Raw genomic sequence first — 22,330 nt, 5'->3', positions numbered from 1 at the left:
TAAGGGTCAACAAACTCTTGCTTTGTCAGATCTGTTAGGTTAGCAAGTTGCAGACAATATTCACCTTTTGTTAAAAACTCTTTTCCTGTTTACTACATTCTCTTAAAAGTAAATATAACTTACATGTGAATTGGTGTGTGTGTGCAGCCCCAGGCTGAAATCCTTGTGAAAGTGTCCTAGCTGGAAACCCTTTGCTTGAGAACTGCAGCCAGTGTTGTTTGTGGGAGTGGAGGGAAGAGTCATGAAACATCTTGCATTATATTTCAACTCAAACAGTCTCAGTTGGGGTCTCAGTCCCAATCCTTAGCAGATACAAGTGGGTTTGAGGAACTAAAGCTGTACCCTGAGGTTAGCCAGGGATCGGACCACCACTGACAAGCACTGTGGCTAAATGGGCAGGTATGTTTCCAGTCCTAAACATTTAAAATGGGATAGTCTTCTCTTTTTAATTTAGACTGAGACTAGCATACCTAGCAATATCCTGGTTCCCTTCCGATTTAGACCCTTGGTATTCTTGCATATCTATAACTGGGAAATGTAATCTCTGTGCTAGAGAAAGTGAGGGAAATTGCTGGTGGACTTGACTACTGCCCCATTTTTTTCCTCCTTCCACCTAAACTATACAGATCTGCTTTCCTTCAGCTGACTACCAAAGTCAGACAAGACCAAAGCAGCAAGAGAGCTCCTCAGTAATATCTGGTTGTGGAAGATAACTGTTAGTATTCAAAACTTGCGTGTCAATTAAGTGCTAGCCACAGTCTTGCGGTAGGAGCTTGGGTGGCACCACTTTCTCACTTATCTGGCAAAATGTTAGGGGTGCAGCGAGGGCCCAGGCAGTTTATCATCTTCAAACCCAACAAGCAACTGTCATCAGCAGAGTTTGGCAGGCTGGAGGAAGAGAAAAAGAATGGAAGTCATTGAATAAGCATGGCTGATGTAGCCTCAGCATCGTGAAACTTTTTGACAGACAAGTAACAGAAGCATACAGATATTAAATGCTCTGAAGTTTTTCACAAAGTTGTTTCCAAATACACTGAGATGGCATTTAATTAGAGTTGATAACACAATTAAATCTCAGTGCAGGTATTTTTGGTGAGTCAGTAAAAAAAAAAAAAAAATTGAATGTACATCACTTCTTAAATATATTTTCTTACAAGATATGGCATGTTTGTGTATCTACAGACTATTTATTTTAACTCTGTCCTTGAAATACTTGTTATTCTCAAAATGGACAGACTGGAGTGGTAGATGGCATCCTCCTACACACCTCTCCCAGTGGAAGAAGTTAGTGTTCCCACCCATTTCTGTGAGCTTCTTTGCTTCTTCCTGTCAGATTCACTGGATGAAGTGAGTCTTCATGCAGATCTTCTTGACAGATCCATGAGGAAGGAAATGGAAGTCCTGTCTGGCACATGTGAATTTGGAGGCTGCCTACCTGCAGCCTTAACTGCTGAAGCTGGGTTGTTTCAGAAACACTGACTTAAGTGTTCAGCTTTTACAGTAGGAAAATACAGTTTGACTGCAAAGGGACATTGTCTGCTGTATGGGTAAAGCTGTATTGTTGGTATGACGGCCATTTGTTTGTAAGTAAATAAATAACACTGGTATCTTGGATTTAAATATAATCTTGAAGATAGGAAAAAATAGCTGATGTTTCCTTGGATAAATCTTACAAGGGTGGATGTGAGTGTCCATTTAACACAAAGTGGGGTAATAAAAACTGTTTCTTCTATGAAGTAATTGAAAAAAATTGGAACAAACCTGGAAGTTCTTATATACCACTGATATATCAGGGATGCACAATTTGGCATTGGGCTGTAACATTTCTCTCCCATCTCCCTTTCAGCATCCTCCAACCCCCTCTACTGCAGTTGTTTCAGATGAGACATGACCTTGCTACATCTCCTGTACCCTGGTTCCTTTGGGTTCAACTGTTGGGCGGGCTGGGAGCTGTATCACCCACATAAGAGTAGATGATTACAGTGTTTGCAGACATCTAATCATGGAGTAAGCAAGCTCAGGTGATAAGCTGGTGTTAAACATCAGCTGAAGGCAGTAGGGATTAGGGGTGTGCTGGGATGTGAAATGTCTCTTCATACTTGCCAGCTGCTGAGTGATATGCAACTGGCATGGTTGTGCTTTGCCTGCAGCAGCAGAAACAGTTGTTTTCCTCTATCCCCACTGACTTACACTGTTGTGAGCAAGGGGAGAAACAGATTTTACCAGCTTGGTTGTATAAGAGAAAAATTATTTCCAGCCTGCACATTATGCATGTTTTGTTTATATAATAGGGAATTGAAGATGCAGCAAGTATGGTCATTTATCACATTGTTCATTGCTCTGAATCAGAAACAGCCCAAAAATGCTTCAAAGCTGTTGGTTTGAGAATTCTACTTTATTGACCTTGCTGTATGCTGTGTATTTTTTATCTTTAAGTAGATGCTAACTGCTTGAAATGTCAAAACAAAAAATGACCTGTGTGACTAATGGCTGATGATCCCACATGTTCTTAGCTGCGGAGTTTGGTACTCAGCCTTTGGAGACACTCTGTATGTGCTCAGGCTTGGTTCCAAATTTCTGAGGGTTCCTTTTGGACCGCATGTGGCTTGACCCAGAGCTGCTCAGGTGAATGAGTTTTCCTCTTGTGGTGGCAGGCTGTGTGCCAGCGTGGAGGGTAAGAAGGTTTTTCCCATCTTGTGGTGCTTACCATGCCACCAATAGGATGGGGCAGTTGTCAAAGACTATCTAGCTGGGGGTTGGTCTTGGAGCTGTTGATCAAAGTGGAAGAGCCTAGAGTTGAGGGGAGACTGTAAGTGCCAGGAGATATGAGTTACCTACAGATTTACAATAAAAATGCTGGAGTTGACTTTGTCTTTGGTGATTTGGGCTTTGCTGGTATCCACTTGGTTATATAACATCATGGCAGTCGAAATATTTGCCCAGTATGTTGGAGGTCTTGTGTTAAAAGTCTTTACTCTGCAAAATGCGTTCCCAAAGGTAAGAGGTCAAACACACCCCTCTGCTTAGTGCTTTCCATTGGCTGGGTTTCAATGAATTGCAAATTCAGCATGTGGTGTTTTTTTGATCAGTTTTGAGATATTGATTATTTTTTTGCATGTGGTTTGAACCTTGAATCTTGTCCTATTCTCTGCTTATTCAAAGTGCCTGAAGTAAAAATCTACTTTATTGGCACCTAAATTGCTTGAATATTTTTTTTGTAAGCACATCTGTTTAAAATTATTTTTTAAAGGTTGGATGCTTTGAAGAGGTTCCTTGTTATGCATTTATGTTAGTTACCATTTTCGTCTGGCTCTGCATACTTATTCCTTTGCCTCACCACAACTGTGGGTTTTTGATTCTGTGGCTTTTTTTGTTTTGTGGGGTGTTTTTGGTTTTTTTTTTTGGTGTTGGTTGGTTGGTTTTGGTTGTGTTTTTATATAGGATGTATAAATTTAAAATCCTCGTTGCTGTAAATTCTGTTGGTAGTGTACTGTAAAATTAGCTCAGAAGGTGCTCAGCCTGCAGTTACTCCTGATTTTGAATTTTGCTTAATGGATGCTTCAGCCATTGAAATATGTTTGTAATACAAGAGAGTTTTGAGTCTTATCAGTAAATCATGGTAATTAGTGTATCTAAGTTTCTACTTATTAAATTGAACTCTCAAATCAGCCTATGAATGCAGATACCAACACTCAAAATTGTTTTTCATCATGTCCTGTCTTATGAGTATCTTTCCCAGCTAGAGCCTTGTGCTTGTGGGTTTTAAGCAACTGGCTCAAAGTAAGTTACTTTTGTGAGCTATTAGTTTCTGTAATTTTTACTTTGACACAGTTGTGTGGTGTCAGGGTTTTTAATGTTTGAGTTCTGTTGACTCTTCTTGAACGACGAGATTATTTAAACTGAGTGTTACCAAATAGCTGAATTTGATTAAATTGCATAAAACAAACAAGAGTGTGTAATCTTGGCAAGAGCTTGTTCCTGTATCCTTCATCTGTGTTCTCACTATGTTAAATTGTTTAAATACACCCCCTCCCCCCCCCGAACAGTTAATTAGGTTATGATATATATGGTCTAAGTAAAATTTAGACCAGGCAACCTGTTCCAGTGCCCCACCACCCTCTCTGTGAAGAACTACTTCCTGATAGCTAATCTAAACCTCCCCAGTTTCAATTTAAACCCGTTACTCCTTGTCCTGTCACTACAGGCCCTTGTAAAATGTCCCCCCCAGCTTCCTTGTAGCCCTTTCAGGTACAGGGAGGCTGCGGTAAGGTCTCCCTGGAGCCTTCTCTTCTCCAGGCTGAACAAGCCCAACTCTCTCAGCCTGTCCCCATAGCAGAGGTGCTCCAGCCCTCTGAGCATCTTCGTGGCCTCCTCTGGACTCGCTCCAAGTGGTCAATATCCTTCTGATGTTGAGGGCTCCACAGCTGGATGCAGCACTCCAGGTGGGGGTCTCACCAGAGCAGAGTACAGGGGCAGAATCCCCCCCCTCGACCTGCTGGCCACACTTCTCCTGATACAGCCCAGGATGCGGTTGGCTCTCTGGGCTGCCAGCGCACACTGCCGCCTCATGTCCAGCTTTTTGTCCACCATGTTCAGCTTTTCATCCACTTAACAGTCTTGGGTTGAAAGAGATGCCACAGAGTTTTTGTATGTGGTGGTGGTGTTCTTTGTACCTATTCCAAAGATTATACGCTTGTTATTAAGCAGGTATGTTGAAGTGCCGAGTCAAGTGGTGATTATCATTTTTCAGAACCCTCATAATAACAACAGTTAATCTATAATAATGATTGTGTCTGTATCCATAAGCTAGTGGGTTGATGCTTTACTTGAAGTTGGAATGTGTTTAGAAGCAACAATCTGTTTCTAGACTGATTTGATTTTGTTTATTCTTATGGGAAGTGGAACTCTGATATTCTAACACCAGAACTAGATTTTGGTAGGATTTCTAATCGAGCCTGACCAGTTGTCTCAGTTATGGAATATGCTTGGTGTCTTGCTGAATTAATGTTATGTTTGCCAAAACCTTTTCAGCTCCAAAAAAAGAAAAACTGAGAAATTAGTTTGATCAAAACCGTTTTCTCTGAGCAGGCTTATTCTGTTGATCCAGAAAAATTGGACAGGGAAGTAAGTTTTATGACCAAAAAATTGTATTGTCTTGCCATGATGAGAGCCTCCAAAAAGTTTCCTGGATTAACACTGACCTATCTGCAGATGACACTCTGACCACCTCTGTCTTTCCAGAGGTCCTGGTGCTTGCTTTCTTTTGGCCTTAAGAAATCCTGCTAGTAGCATTCTTTAGGCTAAAAAATGTTTTTCATTAAGGAGAAAAATTAAGACAGGATTTCTTATAGCTTGTTTGGGACTGCAGAGGAGTCGAATAGGGGAGCTGAGAGCATGAACTCAACTAACCTGATGGTAATAAATCAAATGTTTGCGTATCATTAAGATGTTTTTAAGCAATAAATTCCTTTCTGTGTTTTGTAGCTACGGAAGGCTAATGAGTCTTACATAGCACCCTGAAAGCTGATAAACAGTTGTTGTTCAGACTGTGTTTGACTAGAACAAGCCTCAGCACTGAAGGACCCATCAGAGAAACTATTCTACCCACGTGTGGGCCATTTGGGTCGTTTCCAGCTAGAAGCTTTTACTTATTTGTGTCTTGGGTAAAGACACAACCTTTTAAATAAGGGCTCAAGATATTTTAGCATTTAATGATTCAGACTAACTTAGGAAAGCATGCGTTTGAAAGGTCTGATCATATCACTATTTAGGAAGCCTGTATGTTTCTTGTACATTGTGCATGGATTCAGGGGAAAATGAAGGGTAGTCTGGTGGTTTTATGTGTAAGTTTTGGAGTAGCAGGTGTAAAAAACTGGCATGGTTCAACAGTACATTTCTCTTGCTTGGGTCTAGAATTGAAAAATAATCCACATTCAACTGATTTGTTTTATTTTTCCTGTTTATTTATAAGCTCTACTTAGTTTTTGAATTCTGTGGTGTGGGCAGTGATCAGTGCTAGAATTTGCCTTGACATCTGTAGAAGAATAAAGTAACTCTTAGACACTATCATAAGGAACCAAATTGTGTAAGCACAGTTACAGCAAATAGAACTGACACAATGTGAGAGTTGTTGAGTCATGGTGAACTGTTGAGCAGCATCCCTCCTAGCATTTATCTAAGATTTCTTATTTTAAAAACTACTTTACCTGGACCTTATGGTATAAATTTTAACTAGACTTCTGTTTTTGGGGTGTGGTTTGATACTTCTCTCTTAAATAATAATAGTTTCTTGAATTTAGTAACATATTAATTATCATAGAAAAATAATTGCCCTTTTTAAGGAGGTATTTTGATAGATGCAAGTTCGTATTTAATGCTCCAAAGTTGGCTTTGCTGTTTCTGCATTTATAATCCAGGTTATTCTCTTAAATGCCCGTCTCATTGAAAGATGGCAAGGACATGGAATATGCAGCTTAAACAAAAAAAAAGGCATTAACAAATTTAATAACAATGTGAGCTGTATCAGTGCTATAGCCATAATTATAAATTGGTTGGTGCTGACCTTAAGACCATATTTAGGCTGAAATAAATTTTAGACTGGCTTATATTGATACAGACTTTGTATCAAGGGGATAGTTATCCAAATTGCTATTTAAAAAGAAATCTTACTCTAAATGGGGATAAACATGAATTTTTCTTAAAGCTGTTTTTTTTTCTTACTCTTTAATAATGCTTTTCTAGTGATTCAGGTGTTTAAACGGTTGTCATCTGCTCTTTCAGTGTAGAGATTGGTGAAAGTGTGAGAGGAGAAGATGTTTACATCATCCAGAGTGGCTGTGGAGAAATAAATGACAATTTAATGGAACTGCTCATCATGATCAATGCTTGCAAGATTGCATCGTCCTCCAGAGTGACTGCTGTAATTCCATGTTTTCCATATGCCAGGCAAGATAAGAAAGACAAGGTAGGTAAGAAATGTGTAACTTTGGAAGTCGTCTTTTTTTTCAGCTTATTCACTTGAAATTTTTGGAGATTAAACATATTTTCATAAACATTGAAGTGATTTGAAGACTTGCTTTTTTTCATCCTTTTTTGGTGAAATGTTCAACGGCCTCATCTGTATGAATGAAGTGAGACAATTTTTGTTTTGCTTGTGTTTTTGATAATTGACACACTTTCAGTCTGAAAAAGTAGGTACATCCTATGTCTATGGTATATTACAGACTACTCTGCTAGCAAACCTCACCTTACAGGACTTTTTCCTGCTTTTTCTAGCTGCCTTTTTTTTTTTACTCTATATATGAAGAGAATACACCCTTTTAAACCTTTTAATTGCATGGAATTAAATCCTAAATTTGAAGTGCTGTAACCATTATGTAGATGGTTTTTACCCTATATGGTTAAACAGAGAGCCAAATGGAAGGAACTGATTAAATCTGCAATGCAGAACAGTAATTAATAAAAACATTATTTTATGCTGCAGGGCAGATTTGAAAAGTTTTTGTCTGTAATAATTATTTTTATTGATGCAGACCAAAAATTATGTGAAAACCTCATAAATACTCTTCTGATCTTAGTGCCCTTTTCCTGAATTTGGTCTGCCATAACTGATAAATATGCCAGTTCAGACAAGTTGATAACAGTAACAAACTCTGTGGCAAGTGAGTTTGATTTTTAAAAATGCAGAACTAGACTTTTCTATCTGCTATATATACAAAACCCCTCTAATATGTTATGTGAACATTACTTTTACTTAAACTCACTTGAAACAAGAATAAATATGAATTTGGCTTTGAAGCTTGGAATGCAATGGCTGTATTTTTGGAAAATTGCCCGTCTCTGATACTTCCCGTAAGTGCACTGCCTCTTCCCTTTCACTTTGGGCATCAAGCAAACCGTCCTGAAAGCCTTCTGTTGTTCTTTACATTCATTCATATAAAACAACAGGACTGAGAAGTACTGCAGAACCTAAGTATAATAGCAAATAGTACGAAGTATGTAATATTCAGCCTGTGATGTCAGAGAACAAAACTGAATAACAGAAAAGTTATTTTCTACTACAGTCATTCTTTAACTGTAGGCTGTCTAACACCCTACTAATATTGTCAAGACCACTTGTTATACTTTCAAAAACAGAACTTGGGAGTTAGATAGTAGCTCCCTATTCTTTGCCTACAACTTTTGGAACTTCATTTTTGCTCTGTCTTGTATTGAATAATGTTCTCCCTTGATCAGGAGAGCTGAAATACTAGTTTTTATCAAAAGAGCTTGAAAGGGAAGCAATAAACCTTTTGTTGAAAAGGAAGGAAAGCTTCTCACTGTTTGGTTTCCAAATTCACATTGGAGGATTCTGCTGGACCATCCTGTAAGTTCTTGCTGTGAGAGAAGGATGAGTATGTCCCAAAGTTTCCATGCATCTACATTAATGCTTTTCAAGGGTTACCAAAATCCATGTGTCAGACTTCCAGAGACACTTAAAACCCATAGTGTGGTGGCCCTGCATGTCACCCAGGAGCATTTTGTCTTTTGGAAATGCCAAATTCTGAAGATGAATAGTCTAGGAAAGTGATTCGATTAACAGATTTTGAGCATTGTTCCAGACTTTTCTCTGGATGTCAGAGTTCTGCAATTCTAGGCAAGCCATTTCTTTATTTTTCCATTTTTTACCTCTGTTTTGCAATTGAGAAAATGTTTGCCATCTATGGAAATTAACCTTGGTAGTTGACCTCCATGTTGCAAAATAAGCTATAATATAGCTGTCAACATTGAGCGGCTTATTGACAGGGAGATCTTTCCTCCCACTGCTGGATTTCATCACATCACTTGGTCTTTGACCCATGTCCAGTGCACAAGCTTTGTATGCTGCCTGAAGTGTCAGTACCATGCCAGCCATTTTCTTCCTATGGTTATACGCAGATTTTCTTTCTTTCTTTTCTCTCTGGTGAAAGGTACTGTTATAGTGTGCTTGACTCTGAACTGAAGCTGTAGTCTTTGCTAGCTGGGTGCTGTTTTCTGATTTAAATTTAAGTTGTTGACTTCAGTCCATGAAGAAGTAGAGAGTCCTTACTGCTTGAAATAACCCTGTATTCTTCATGCTTCTGTTGCAGCTGTGGTTGCTGACAACAATGAAAGTGCTCTTGATTTATTTCTTACTTTAAGAAAAGGGCCATGCAATAAAAAAGGTCATGTTCTGAACAAGGCCTGTGTAGTCTACTCTGGATGTTTTAGTTTTAAACTTGAATTAGCTTTAAATGAGAAACAGAAAAGTTTTAAAAAAAAACCAAACCCAAACCCAACAAAAAAACCCCAAATGAAAAACAAAAACCACCCAAAAAAGGCTTGCTAAGTATTGTAGAAGAGTTGGTTATGGCAGTGCTTGATTGCATCTAAATTAAACTAGAATACTTCTGATACACAAGCTAGCTAACTTAAAACTAGCTCAGGTGTATCTGTGCTTTGGCTATAGTTGCATTTATGCATCCTCTAATTATGCTAACCTTCCAAGCCATGGGCAGGATGCATTTACATAGGATGCTGCAGAGATGCCTTTGAGATGTTAGAAGTAGAGTGACAGGTGAGTTTGGTGTTCTACAGCTCATGTAACTTTGTTTTCTTGATTTGTAGAAGGGGTCCGTGGAGCGTTGGGTAGGTATCTTTTTTTTTTTAATCTAACGCTATGCATTTCCATTAATGTGGCCTTAAAGGGTGAAACTTACTGGCTTACATTATGTATAACTGGGAACATTTTCAGTTTTACTTCTTGATATCAGTTGTGTTTCACCTAGGCCATGACAGTAATCCTGTGGAATAATGTTGCTACTAGAAAACCCCTATCTTCCAGTTAAAAATTTATCTGGACATTCAAGATAATGGCTGTCAGCTTCTTGAAGCTTCAAAGCATATCTCATTTTTGAAATAAGTTTAGGTAATACATTAGTGGACATTCAGAATCCACACACTTCACAACTGGCTTTCTTGCAAGCGAAAGTTCTAGTTATAAATCTTTGGTGTTTCTTGGATTATTTTTTTCTCAGTATGCATGTGATGCATTTTGAGCAAGACAATGTAATCAGATGCTTAAAGGCAACAGAACTTTGATCTTGATGGACAGCTTTTACTTTGTTATGTGTCCTTTCATAGTTACTCTTGTGAGGTTGTTTATATTAGCTTTGTGGATTCCCCCTGCCCTGGTAATCTTAAGAATTGTGAATAAATTTGTAATGCATCACAAAGGAAGAAGTTGTTTGTATAGCTTATTATACATATAAAGTGGGAAATTTGCTTAGGAATTAAAAACTCAGTGAATTTTTTTTACAACTTAGTTTCTGTACATAATGTAATGTTGTGTTTCACTAATAATTCTGAAACTAATCTCAAATTGTGTCAAAGAATGGAACAATGAATACTGTGAATCTCTGTTCTTGCCTCTCTGATCAGAAGCAAACATTACAAACTCCAAGATAAAGAAAATCTTAAGTTCTCCTCTGCCTTTGTCATCCAAGTTTCTGAATAATGAGGCCAGGTTATCTGAGGTTCCCATCAATATGTCTTCCTTTGATATTAAAATAATCTTCAATTTGGATCATATTGTAGCACAAAACTTATTTTCTATGCAAGCAATCAAATCTTAAATCATTTTGAACATGTTATGTGTGTTTTAATGCACAATTTTGTGTAAAGGAAACTTTCAGATAGCTGCAAACTTCATTTGTCTTAATCTCCTATTAGCCCATTCTTGAGAAACAGGTATTGGTGTCTGGCTATCCTTCCTTCCAAGACCCTCTGTCCATCAACACATAGGCAATCTGTGATGTGTGCTTGTCTGCTAAAACAAGTTACGTAGTGGTAAAGCCTTCAAGTTCTTCCTTCTGGGAAGGCAGCCTGCAAGGCCAGCAGCTGAAAGAAGTACCAACTGGTAACGTATACATTAGTATTTGATGCAGGAAAGTATTCTGGATTTTTTGGTGATGGTGATACTCATGGTATTGATACATGAGACAAGCTATGTGGTGGTCACATTGGACACAAATGGAGAAAAATAAAAGCAAAATTCAGTATTCCAGATGGTGTGGAAATGGTAAACCACCTTCTGGGAAGAATAATTTGTCTTTAGCAGCCAGCCTGTACTAGTTACTTGTTTCTACGAGAGGGGATGATCCTGGTTTGCTGCCATCTTTTCCCTTCTCTTCCATTTGAGCTGCCTCATCTGGCTGCTGTGGGTCAGAGCAGTCCCGGTGTGCAGCACAAGGGATGTGGTGGAAGTGTATAGCCTGAGAGGAAGGGATGGGACAAGCAGGAGAGCAAACGTCTGGTTTTGGCATCCCTTGTTAGCCCAGCTTAGCTGTAGCATCAAACCAGATCTTTGCAAAGACCTGATAAGAGAACATTGTGGTAGAGTCAAAATGGTTGAAACTGAATCTTTGTTTTATTAGATGTTGCCAGAAATTTGAGAGTATTTTGAAGCCCAGCTTAAAAGTGTCAGTTTGTACTGATAAGATGAACTGAAGTAATCAGGAATTTGAATGGCATGAACCAAAAGCTTACTATTAATAACAGAATATCCAGAAACCTTTGGACATCTTTGGCCTTACAGAACTGAACTTAAATGAGGAGCAGCATAGTCCTTGGCAACTGCAAAACCATCTGTGCCGAAGCGCTAATGGTAGCAAACTTTTATGGAAGCTATATGCACTGGAATTGCAGAGATCTAGGGAAGTGCTAGATGCAGCTGTAAGAAAAACTGAGATATTGCAGTCTCTTTTCTGGAAGTCCACTGGCGATCTGCAGGTTAAAACAGAGAAATGCCGAATTTCCACCTAAATTTGCAAAAGTTTTGAGGAAAATACTGTCTCCTTGATATGACATAGGCAGAAAAGGATCCAGGTTAAATTGACAGTGGTTCAGCTTATTTTGGGTTCTGCCTTTGAGCATCGGTGGAGGGTGAGCAGAGGTACTCTTCACATAATTGTGTGTGGTGGAGGGAGATAAGTTTTCTGGAAGGCTAAATGAGGCTGTTTGCTGGCATAGTATTCTCTCCTGTTACATCTCTATCAGAGTCTGACAGTGAGATGGAACCTCTGACAGAGGTTCCATCTCACTGTCAGACTCTGATAGAGATGTAACAGGAGAGAATACTATGCCAGCAGAGTCTGACAGAGAGATGAAACCTCTGAATTGCAGTTCTCCCTTCATGCTAATGTTACTGCCAGCTATTACTCTTATTTAAAGATTGGCAAAAAGAAAACAGGAGTTTCTGTATAGCATTTCTGTTACAGAGAAAACTGTCTAGGGCAACACATTTTTTTGGTTTTCCAGAGTTAAAAATCTGAAATAACTTTGGAGTTGCAAAAAAAAACTATCCTCCAGTCATGATTCTCAATCTTCTTTTTTTATGTTGGTATTATGATGCTGTTGCATCCTTGTCACTTTTAAAAAGCTCTTGACATTGGCATTAATTTTGCTGATTATATTTTTGCTCTTTGTTCTTTCTACTTCTCTGGATTTTTTTTTTCATCCTGCCCTTTCCCTTTTGGGAGTTCTAGACTCCTAATTACACCTAACAATTAAGCTTGAATTAGCAAAAAAGAATAAATAAATAGGCTGGGTTAGAAGACCCCTGCCAACATGGATGTGTTACCAGCTTTACTGTATTATGAAGAAATGTTTGATGCTAACTTTTTTTTAAAAGCAGTCTTTCCAAAAGTTGTGTTCACTATGCTTTCAGTCTTTTTGGCAGTGTTTTTTAGAACAGGACAGTTGCTTGAGAGTTGGATGTTAATGTAGGATAGTAGCTTAGAGAAATTGATATTTTCAGTCATTCTGGTATAGAAAAGCTAGCTGAGACTTAAATAAAAGAATTGGAAAAACATATCCCCAATTTTATCTGCTTGTTAGTCAGTCTACTTACTACAAAGCATTATTAGGCAGACTGGAAACTGATTTAGATATTCCTAAATGTTTTGCTGAGTTTGAAATTCCTAGTAGCAAGATTAGCTATTGACAGGCTAGTTTGGCTACAGTTCTGGAGCTCTGCATATCTAGATTCCAAATATTCTAAAGGAGAAAAAAACCAAACAACAGTAAAAGCAGCTAACTTTCCAACTCCTTGCATCTAGTAGAAATCTTCTTAAAATTTAAATATTTGTGCTTTATTCCTCAGAGCCGTGCTCCAATCTCTGCAAAACTTGTTGCCAACATGCTGTCAGTTGCTGGGGCTGACCACATCATCACCATGGACTTGCATGCTTCTCAGATCCAGGTAACAGTTTTTACCAATTGTGGCTAGGGGCTCTAATGAATGAATAGTAGAATCACAGAATGGTTTGGGTTGGAAGGGACCTTAAAGACCACCTAGTTCCAACCCCCCAGCCATGGGTGCAGGGACACCTTCCACTAGGCCAGCTGGCTCAAAAATTCACCCAACCTGTCCTTGAACACTTCCCAAGGATGGGGCATCCACAGCTTCTCTGGGCAACCTGTTCCAGTGCCTCACCACCCTCTCCGTGAAGAACAATGTGAAAGGCCAATATTAATTCTCCTTTTTTTTTTCCCCATTATTTTGCAAGTAATTTGATAGTGTAATTCTCAGGGTTCAGAGGAAGTCTCACTACTGGTCTCCAATTAATTTCCCTTTTTGAAAGAGACCAGCCTTGATTTTATAGGGTGATTCTGCAGGCACTTTGTATATTTGTGCATTGGAGTCTTCAGTGGAATTTGACAAGTCTAGTGTAAGAGCTGCCATAATATAAAATATACTCGTTTGGGGCAAGTTCTCTTAATCTTGGCTTGGTCGGTGATTACAATATTGCTTTAGGGTTTTCTTCTTACAGCCAAGAGTATAGTATTCTCTTAAGAGAAGCAGAGATGCAGGCTGGCAAACCTTAGCTGGCTTACTGCTGAATTCAGCACATCCCAAAACTCTTTCCTGACACAGAGCAGACATCATTTGTTATTCTCATATGTACCTCTTATCAAGATACCTTGTTTTTTCCTAGAAAATACCTTAATCTTCTAGTTCTGGTATTCTGTTTCATCAGAATTTCCTATTAGGCTAGATGGCTGTCATGCAAATAAAAAGCAGTTTCATTTGTGGTCTAACACAGATTTCTTGTCATTACAACTAGCACAGAAAGAAAGATTACATTTCTGCTACTCAAGTAATACTAACTTGAATCTTCCCCTTATGGAAATATTACTGTTCATGTCAAGCAGTTGAAGTTTATGGAAGTTGAGAATTAACCACTAGATTTTTTTGAAAGATTTTCACGCAAGGCTAGTGTGAAATACTGTTTCAAGTGCTACTATACATGAAAGGCAAAGGCTTGATTCTTTTCCTGTGTCTTTCTTCCAGGTAAGAAATAAATACATATTTATGAAACTCTTTCTCTTTTGGACTAGGGTTTCTTTGACATTCCAGTAGATAACCTGTATGCAGAACCCGCAGTGCTGCAATGGATTAAAGAGAACATTATGGAGTGGAGAAACTGTATCATAGTCTCACCTGATGCAGGTGGTGCAAAAAGGTACTATACAAGCCTAAAACTTCTAGTTTTCCATGTAGTTAGTAGTTAATGAACTAGTTTGTCTAGTCTGGGTTTTTTTTCCCTCTATGAATTGTGCAAGACATCACTGATTAATCCAATTGCATTGTAAAAAAAGAACAACTAGTTCTTCCTCCAATGTTGTTCATGCTTGAAAACATCCAGGAGCTTTCTATACTCTAAAGAAAGTCTTTTTTTTCTCTCCCTGGATATGGCCTCTTTAGCTGAATCCCTCTGAAGGAGGGAAGAGACTTTTCCTGCTGCTTGCTTCTTTAGTCCAGTTGCTGCACCTCTTCCTGCTTCGCTCTGGAATTGCCTAAGTTTCCCTTCTCTGTCAAAGCATATGGCCTATCCCCACTGTACCTGCTGGCATTTAGGTAAGAGCTTGCTTGAGTTGTATTTCTTTTTTTCTTTATGTTATTGTACTCCAGCTGTAAATCTATTGACCCCAATTTGTGCACTGTGAAACAAAAGCAAAATACAGAATTCAAGTCAGAAGACAGCATTTATTTCTCCTAACAAATAATTGTGTATTATCAAGTTGATCGTAAGAGTTTACCACTCACTGTATTTAACACAGACTATCTTTGGTACCTTCCTGTTGCAATGCAGTCAAGCAGTTGCTAGAGGTGTAGGGGAAGATGTTGCTTTCAACACCTTCTCCTTCATCTCCAGTAATGTGATGTAAAGAAAATGGTTTGGCCTTCCTGTTTAAAACATGTAGTCCTTCAAAAGAATACTTCTGTTACTGAAAAGTAACTAGAATTTACAGAATGTTTGTCTTAAAATTTAAACCTGTAAGCATTAAAGAAATTAAAAAAAAAAAAACCCACATCTTCTTGCACTCACATAAAGTATCTGTATTCTTTTTTTGTTTCTTATCACTTGCTTGGGTTTTTTTCCCCCAGCTTATTAGTTTTTGTGACTGCAGTAAGGCATGCAAATTCTGTTGGTATCTTAATACTTCTGAAGTATTGAGACTTGCTATGAAATGACACTGTTGTTCACAAAAAATGCCAAAACATTTGTGGGTTTTTTTGTTTATCACCCAGTTGTTGAAATACTATAACTAACAATTCCTTCATATTTAAGTGGCAAAGGAACAAAGTGTTCTGTATTAACTACATGTTAATAACCTTGTTAACAACATTCTAAATGTATTCTTAAAAGACAGTCTACAGGGTTTCACCAGCATAGAAAAAGCATAGTATTGTTTATTCCTGTGTCTTTATGCCTACCAGCTCTGGTATATTAAAAAGCCCCCAAAAAAAAGGCAATCAGAAGTCAGTGCCAAATTGAGTTTGCCGGTGGAGGTTTGTCTGGCCACCAGAGGTCACTCTGAATAGGTTTAAAAGCTCTTCGTCAAGCAGACGTATTGCTAAGGGAATTTCTAATGAAGTAAGCTACTTGATTACTAGTCAAGTACTGCTAAAAGAATTACTAATCACTATTAACTTTTTCAGTTTTTTCCCTTTGATCTGATTTCACATTCTTGCAATGGTATTTTCAGTTAGGATGTTAAAGTGCACGCTACTGTAGGCTTAGCGTTGAGGCTACCCCTACTTTTAATTGATCTGGTGTGTCTAGGGATTGCAGCAGCTTAATAAAAGGTTGTGAATAGCTGAAATGTTTTCAAAGCTAGGCACTTAATGATGGAAATCCAAAGTCAATTCAGTTAAATCTATAGATTTTTTTTTTATGAGTATAGCTTAAGACTCTCTGGTTATATTTATGATCAGTGAAATAAGATTTTTCTAACCTGTCTCATTACTTGCAAAAGTTTGTGCTGTGGTAATTTGAAAGGTAAGAAATATAAAAACTGTTTTATGACAAATACACATGCATGGCTGTGAGGTGTTTTTTTCTTTAAAATAATCCTCTAATTGTCGTGTGTTTCTTCCTGTAACTCAGGGTTACTTCAATTGCTGACAGACTGAATGTGGAATTTGCTCTCATTCATAAGGAAAGAAAGAAGGCAAATGAAGTGGACAGAATGGTCTTGGTTGGTGATGTGAAGGACAGAGTAGCGATTCTTGTTGATGACATGGCTGACACATGTGGCACGATATGTCATGCAGCAGACAAGTAAGTTTTATTGTGAAATGACCCACTGTCTGGCTGTACAGTAACCTGCAGGCAGCTGATGAACACTGTTGCTGTGTCCTGTGTGCTTGTAAGCAACCTGACCTCTAGCATACAGTTACTCTGATCCTTGAGTCTATAGGTCACAGTCCTGTTGTCAAGCTTTGTCCTTCTTTTAGAATGTGGATTTGAGAAAATATTTACAGAAATACATTATCTGTATTTAGAAAGAGAATAAAGGCAGATTAAATTAAAAAGTCATATAACTTGGAAGGGACTTGGGCCATTTAATGCATTTTTTTAGTTCCAAGGCAGAAATGACAGATTAAAAAAAATCATTCCCTTAAACCTCATCATGGAGCCTTTCCACTCTTCTTAAGCAATCCTTCACAAAGCTTTACTAGATTTAACATTGGAAAGTGGTTTTATCCCCAGTGTTCAATACATGTTTAGTATTCATCTTTAATGTATATCTTCAGTATAAAACTACTTGTCCTTTTCATCTGGGGAGATGATAACAAGTTTGCCTGTCTTGTGTCTGGAAGGTAGTTGAAGAGTGTTCTCATTCCCCTCTAGATGAAGTAACTTCAGTTTGTTCTGTCTTTTCACATGGTTTCCAGACTTCTGCTGTTGTTTGCCCTCTGGATTCTTTCCAGTTGGTCCACTTCTTGAAGTAGAGCCTGTGAATGTAGACCCACTGTCTTAACTGAGGCCTTACTACTCCAAAGTAGAAAGGATTACTTTGTTTTTCCAGCTGTCTTTTATGCTGGTACATTTTAGGCATAGTGGTATGGTGGTGTCCACAGAAGTTGGCATTGTTGTCTGCAGTGAACTTTGGTAATGTCTGTAGGTTTGTGGGTTTTTTTTTTAAATGCTGATTCCTGAAGTGATTACTTCTTCCTATTTCTGTACCTTCACAGCTTGGTATGTATGTATGGCAGTAACTGTAGCTACAAAATTGGATAAATGGACTGAAATTCATTAAGAACCTCAAATGTGAGGTATTACACTTGAGCAGTACTGAAGTGCTCCTGCCTGCCCATGCATATAAAAACATGTGCTACCAACTTTGCTTTGGGAGGTCATGGGCTGCAGTCTAAACTTGGCCAGAGTCCAGATGTTTTAAATCTTACATTCAAAGATCTTGTATTTTGATATTGCTCATAGCAAAGCCCATTCCCCTGTGATTGTACATAGTGTGTACTGGAAGTTGGAAGGAACTGCTGAGGAGCAAGACACAGGAATGTTTTAAATTGATGTTGCTGAACATCAATTGAGCATTTGATACTAACATTGTGTCATGGTTTAACTAGTTAGTTAACTAGTAGGACACTACTCTTGGATGTAATCCTTTCTAAAACTAGTATGCCTTAGTTAAGAACATTTTGAATTTATATTCTTGTCCAATATATTTGTAGACACCATGAGAGTATCAAATTGTCTTGTATCCAAAACAGGTCTATGTGGTACTTCCTGCCTGACTCTATTTGAATCAAAATCAGTAATTCAGTAATTAGATCAAATTACTGAATTACAAAATCATTTAGGTTGGAAAGAATCTTTAAGATCGAGTCCAACAGTAAACCTAACATTGTGTTATGGCCTAACCCCAACCAGAAAATAATCACCACACAGCTGCTCACTCACTCCCACACAGTAGGATGGGGGAGAAAATTGGAGGAATAAAAGTGAGAAGTCATGGGTTGAAATAAAAGTAGTTTAATAGGTAAAGTAAGAGCTGCACACACAAGCAGAGCAAAACAAGGAGTTCATTCAACACTTTTGGTGAAGAGATTCTTCCTAACATCCAGTCTAAACTTCCCCAGGTGCAAACTGAGGCCATTTCTAATCCTATCACTTGTTGTGGAGAACAACCCCCACCTTTCTGCAACGTCCTTTCACGTAGTTGTAGAGAGTGATAAAGTCTCCCTTCAGCCTTCTCCAGGCTAAACAACCCCAGCTCCCTCAGCCACTCCTCACAACTTGTGCTCCAGACCCTTCCCAGCTCTGCCCTTCTCTGGACACGCTCCAGCACCTCAATGTCTGTCTTGTGTTTGGTTTGGGACCCTCACTACAGTGTTTGAGGTGTGGCCTCACCAGTGCCCGGTACAGGGGGACAATCACTGCCCTAGTCCTGCTGGCCACACTGTTCCTGATGCAGGCCAGGATGCTGTTGGCCTTCTTGGCCACCTGGGCACACTGCTGGCTCATATGAAGCCGGCTGTCAAATAACACCTCAAGTCCTTTTCTACCAGGCAGCTTCCCCAAGACCAACTTGGTGTCATCCGCAAACTTACTGAGAATGCACTTGATCCCTAGTCCAGATCATCAATAAAGTTGTTAAAGAGAACTGGCCCCAGTACTGACCCCTGGAGAACACCACTTGTGACCAGACACCAACTGGATTTAACTTCATTCACCATGACTTTTTTAGGCCCAGTCATCCAGCGAGTGTATTACCCAGTGAAATGTATGCCTGTCCAAGCCATGAGCAGCCAATATCTCCAGGAGAATGATGTGGAAAGTGGTGTCACAGCAACGGGGAAGCTTGAATGAGCTTAGATATTACTGTAGGTGGTTTGAAGTAAAGCTTATCTCATGAATTTGCAGTCTTTAGTTGCAGGCTTGCTGTTTGCATCTAGATAAAAAGAATGTCAAAACCTCGTGGTAGAGGCATTATATAGTCTTGTGTTTCCTTTTGGTTTGATGGAAATCGATGGAATTTTGCAAAGAGATATTGTGATGTTTGTTTTCTATCAGATCCCAAAGTGTGCTTTTGGGCTATGCCCTTTGCAGATCAAAATTAGAAATTGCCTAGCCCTTGATTTTTGTTTGTATTCTTGTGTATAGAGGAAGCTAGTTCCTGTCAAAAAAGAGGCCTTTATTTCTTTCCTTGTATGAAAGAAACACTTTTTACCTACAGTAGGTTTCTATTGAGCAAATTCTGAAACCTTCAGTATATCTGCGTTGTTCACTAAAAGATGCTTTTGCTTGAGTGATGCTGCGTTCAATCACATTCTTGGCATGAAGTAATGTTTTTCATTAATGCCAAATCTGTGTGAGATGTACTTTGTGCTTAGACTTGCTCACAAATACATTAGACCTCTCTATTTCAGCAACCTAGTTGCAAATCAAGCAGATGAACAAAGAAATGTATTTTTAGATTCAGCAGATCAACTTGCTAAGCACAAACTTAAGTATACACCCTTGGTACACACTCACCCTAACAATAGTGCATCCTCCTTGTAGGTTGGAACTACTAAATGTAATACTGAGAATGACCAGAAAGCTTTGATTCTGTTGAGCCATTCAAAATGATGTGATATTGCTCTGTTTCTGTCTCTCTTCCCATCTTACTGTGCTTATGCTATGATCTGATAAAACACCGGTCTTCAGGGCCTCTGTTTGTAAGACTAGAAAAGCAAATAAGACATGGCTGAGCATCCTGAGGCAGAGAGGCCACTCAAAACCAAATTAAGGGATTCTGACTCATTCACAAGGTGTTCTAGTTCTTTGATTTATACTTCTTGTTTCTCCTGTGTTGCATCAGTTCACTGCATGCTTGGATCAGCAGCATGTCTTCCCACAACCTTGCAGTAAGCTAGGCTTTTAATCTTTAGTATTTCTTCTGCCTCAGAAACCCTTCCCAAGCAGAAATGTTTGAATTGCAAATCAAAATAAAGGTGGGCAATAGTGGAGGCACAACATGAATGCTGCCATCCCATACACTTCACTTTTGCCTGATTATGATAGGAAACTTGTAGTGGAGTTCAGTTGTATGTTGTGCTGATATGGTCAAAAGTGCAGTATTTTAGGCTAGTATCACTGCTACTGTTAAGAACCTCTTTATTTAATTTTCATTAATTTATTATTTTTGAGACTTATTCATATAACCTGAAAAAATTTAAAACTATCTGCATTATTCTGTAGATATCTGCATCTTCCTGTAGCTTCCAGGAGGAATTTGTGTGTAAAGTGTATTACGGATTTGTGTCTGGCTTCATATATAACCGTGTATGTAAATATGCATCACAGCATACTTCTCTTTCGTGTTCTACAGGTTAGTATCTGCTGGAGCTACTAAAGTTTATGCCATTCTTACTCATGGCATATTTTCTGGTCCTGCTATTTCTCGGATTAATAATGCATCGTTTGAGGCTGTTGTGGTAACTAACACAATCCCCCAGGAAGAGAAAATGAAACATTGTCCAAAAATTCAGGTACAGTGATGTTTGTCATCTGTTTCAACTCTGGGTTTGTATTTTACTGTTCACTGATGCTAGTATTATTGCTTTGAGAGCAATAATAATAATTTTCTAAGATATTTTGTGTAGCTGTGTTTACAGAACATCTTGCTAAAATGTGCCAAAGAACTGTTTTAAGGTGATTCGTGTAGTACACTGAAGTGTTGCAAAATATTTGGTGCTTCCAACAGATTGAGTATGCCTGAGTGAAAGAGTGGCAAATGTAACATTTTGGGGGCAGGGGAGTGGGTGGTTGTTTTCAATTTTTTTATCAATATTAATTGTACAATATTTGTATGCAGGAACTGTAGTGAAGTTATTGTGGATGCCACAGAAACCTTAGACAACTTCATTTTCTTTTTCATTTTAATACACTAATGAAAATGCTCAAGATAATGACGGCATGTGTTTCTTTTCAAAAACCAAACTAAAAATACAAAGCTGACTTATGTCAGTAGCTTTTACATTAGATTGTTCTGGAAAGTCATGTGTCCCTTTTGGAGGTTTTTCCTTAGTACAGAGTGGAGGAAAGCATAGAAGATGGCTGTTTTTTTTAATGTAACATTGAATTTCTAAAAAGCTTAAAATTTATTTAGTATTTATTGAAACAAGGTAGGCACTTAAAGGATATAGTTCCCTTTAAACGGTATTTGTGTCAAGTGAACACTGCCACCTGATGGCTAGAATAGGCTTTTTTTTGACAACGTGCCCTGTGCCAGAGGTAGTCAGTAATATGCCTGTGCACCAATCTTATTCAATGTGTTCCTGCTCATTTTTTGAGTTTGCACTTTGTATTAATGCAGTTCCTATGTATATGTTCAGTCTACAAGAGGTAAGAGAGTACAATGGTAAATTGAATGTGCTTGTATGTTTATAAAACTATATAGTTCATTGGTTTGGGCATCTTATAAAACTTATTTTGTTGATTATTTATTTTAGTTTATTGACATTTCCATGATCCTGGCTGAGGCAATTCGAAGAACACACAATGGTGAATCTGTGTCCTACCTGTTCAGTCATGTCCCCTTGTAACTGCAGGAGCTTACACTGCATCTTTGCCAAGGCCCTTCATCTAGCGCTGTTGTTTTCAACAATGCATCTCAACCACTAGAAATTACTATATTTGTACAATTCCAGAGCTTCTGTGTTTAATTATTATATTTGCCTTGTAATTACCATTTGTTCTTTGTAAATGTGCAATAAATCTCCATCTTGCAGAAACTTTATAAATTCCCTCGAGAGTCTGGAAGTCTTGTGTGTTGCGTAATTTCTTTTATGTGCCTATCCTCACTTTCTGCTAAACTGCTGCTTCTGATCAGTTTTTCTGTGCCGAACTGCAAACTGTTCATAGAACTTAATGAGATCTATGCATGTAAGAGCATTTTTTTTTAAACACTAAATGCTGCAGGCTTGGGTATCTTGTGTCTATTCATCTGTCAGGCTAGCAGCTGTTGGGTTTTGTTT

The 22,330-nt window shown here is 38.4% G+C and overlaps 1 protein-coding gene across 3 annotated transcripts; it reads left to right on the top strand.

Annotated features, from left to right (window-relative positions):
• Positions 1-6,783: 6,783 nt before the first annotated feature.
• LOC104504798 (ribose-phosphate pyrophosphokinase 2) lies at positions 6,784-22,087 on the top strand. 3 transcript variants are annotated; one of them, XM_010146639.1, is made up of 7 exons: positions 6,784-6,964; positions 9,625-9,645; positions 13,160-13,258; positions 14,398-14,522; positions 16,452-16,625; positions 20,683-20,842; positions 21,806-22,087. In XM_010146639.1, the coding sequence occupies exons 1-7, from the start codon at positions 6,860-6,862 to the stop codon at positions 21,896-21,898; spliced, it is 777 nt and encodes a 258-aa protein (XP_010144941.1). In that variant the 5' UTR covers positions 6,784-6,859; the 3' UTR covers positions 21,899-22,087. The 3 variants fall into 3 exon arrangements, with proteins under 3 accessions (XP_010144941.1, XP_010144942.1, XP_010144943.1); XM_010146640.1 differs by having other exon boundaries at positions 6,930-6,968; XM_010146641.1 differs by lacking the exons at positions 6,784-6,964; positions 9,625-9,645; positions 13,160-13,258 and adding an exon at positions 14,765-14,917 and having other exon boundaries at positions 14,484-14,522.
• Positions 22,088-22,330: the final 243 nt, after the last annotated feature.

Source organism: Eurypyga helias, unplaced genomic scaffold, assembly GCF_000690775.1.
Source record: "Eurypyga helias isolate BGI_N326 unplaced genomic scaffold, ASM69077v1 scaffold4372, whole genome shotgun sequence".
NCBI lineage: Eukaryota > Metazoa > Chordata > Aves > Eurypygiformes > Eurypygidae > Eurypyga > Eurypyga helias.
The sequence above is the reverse complement of the archived record's forward strand: the minus strand, read 5'-3'. Positions and strand labels throughout refer to the sequence as shown.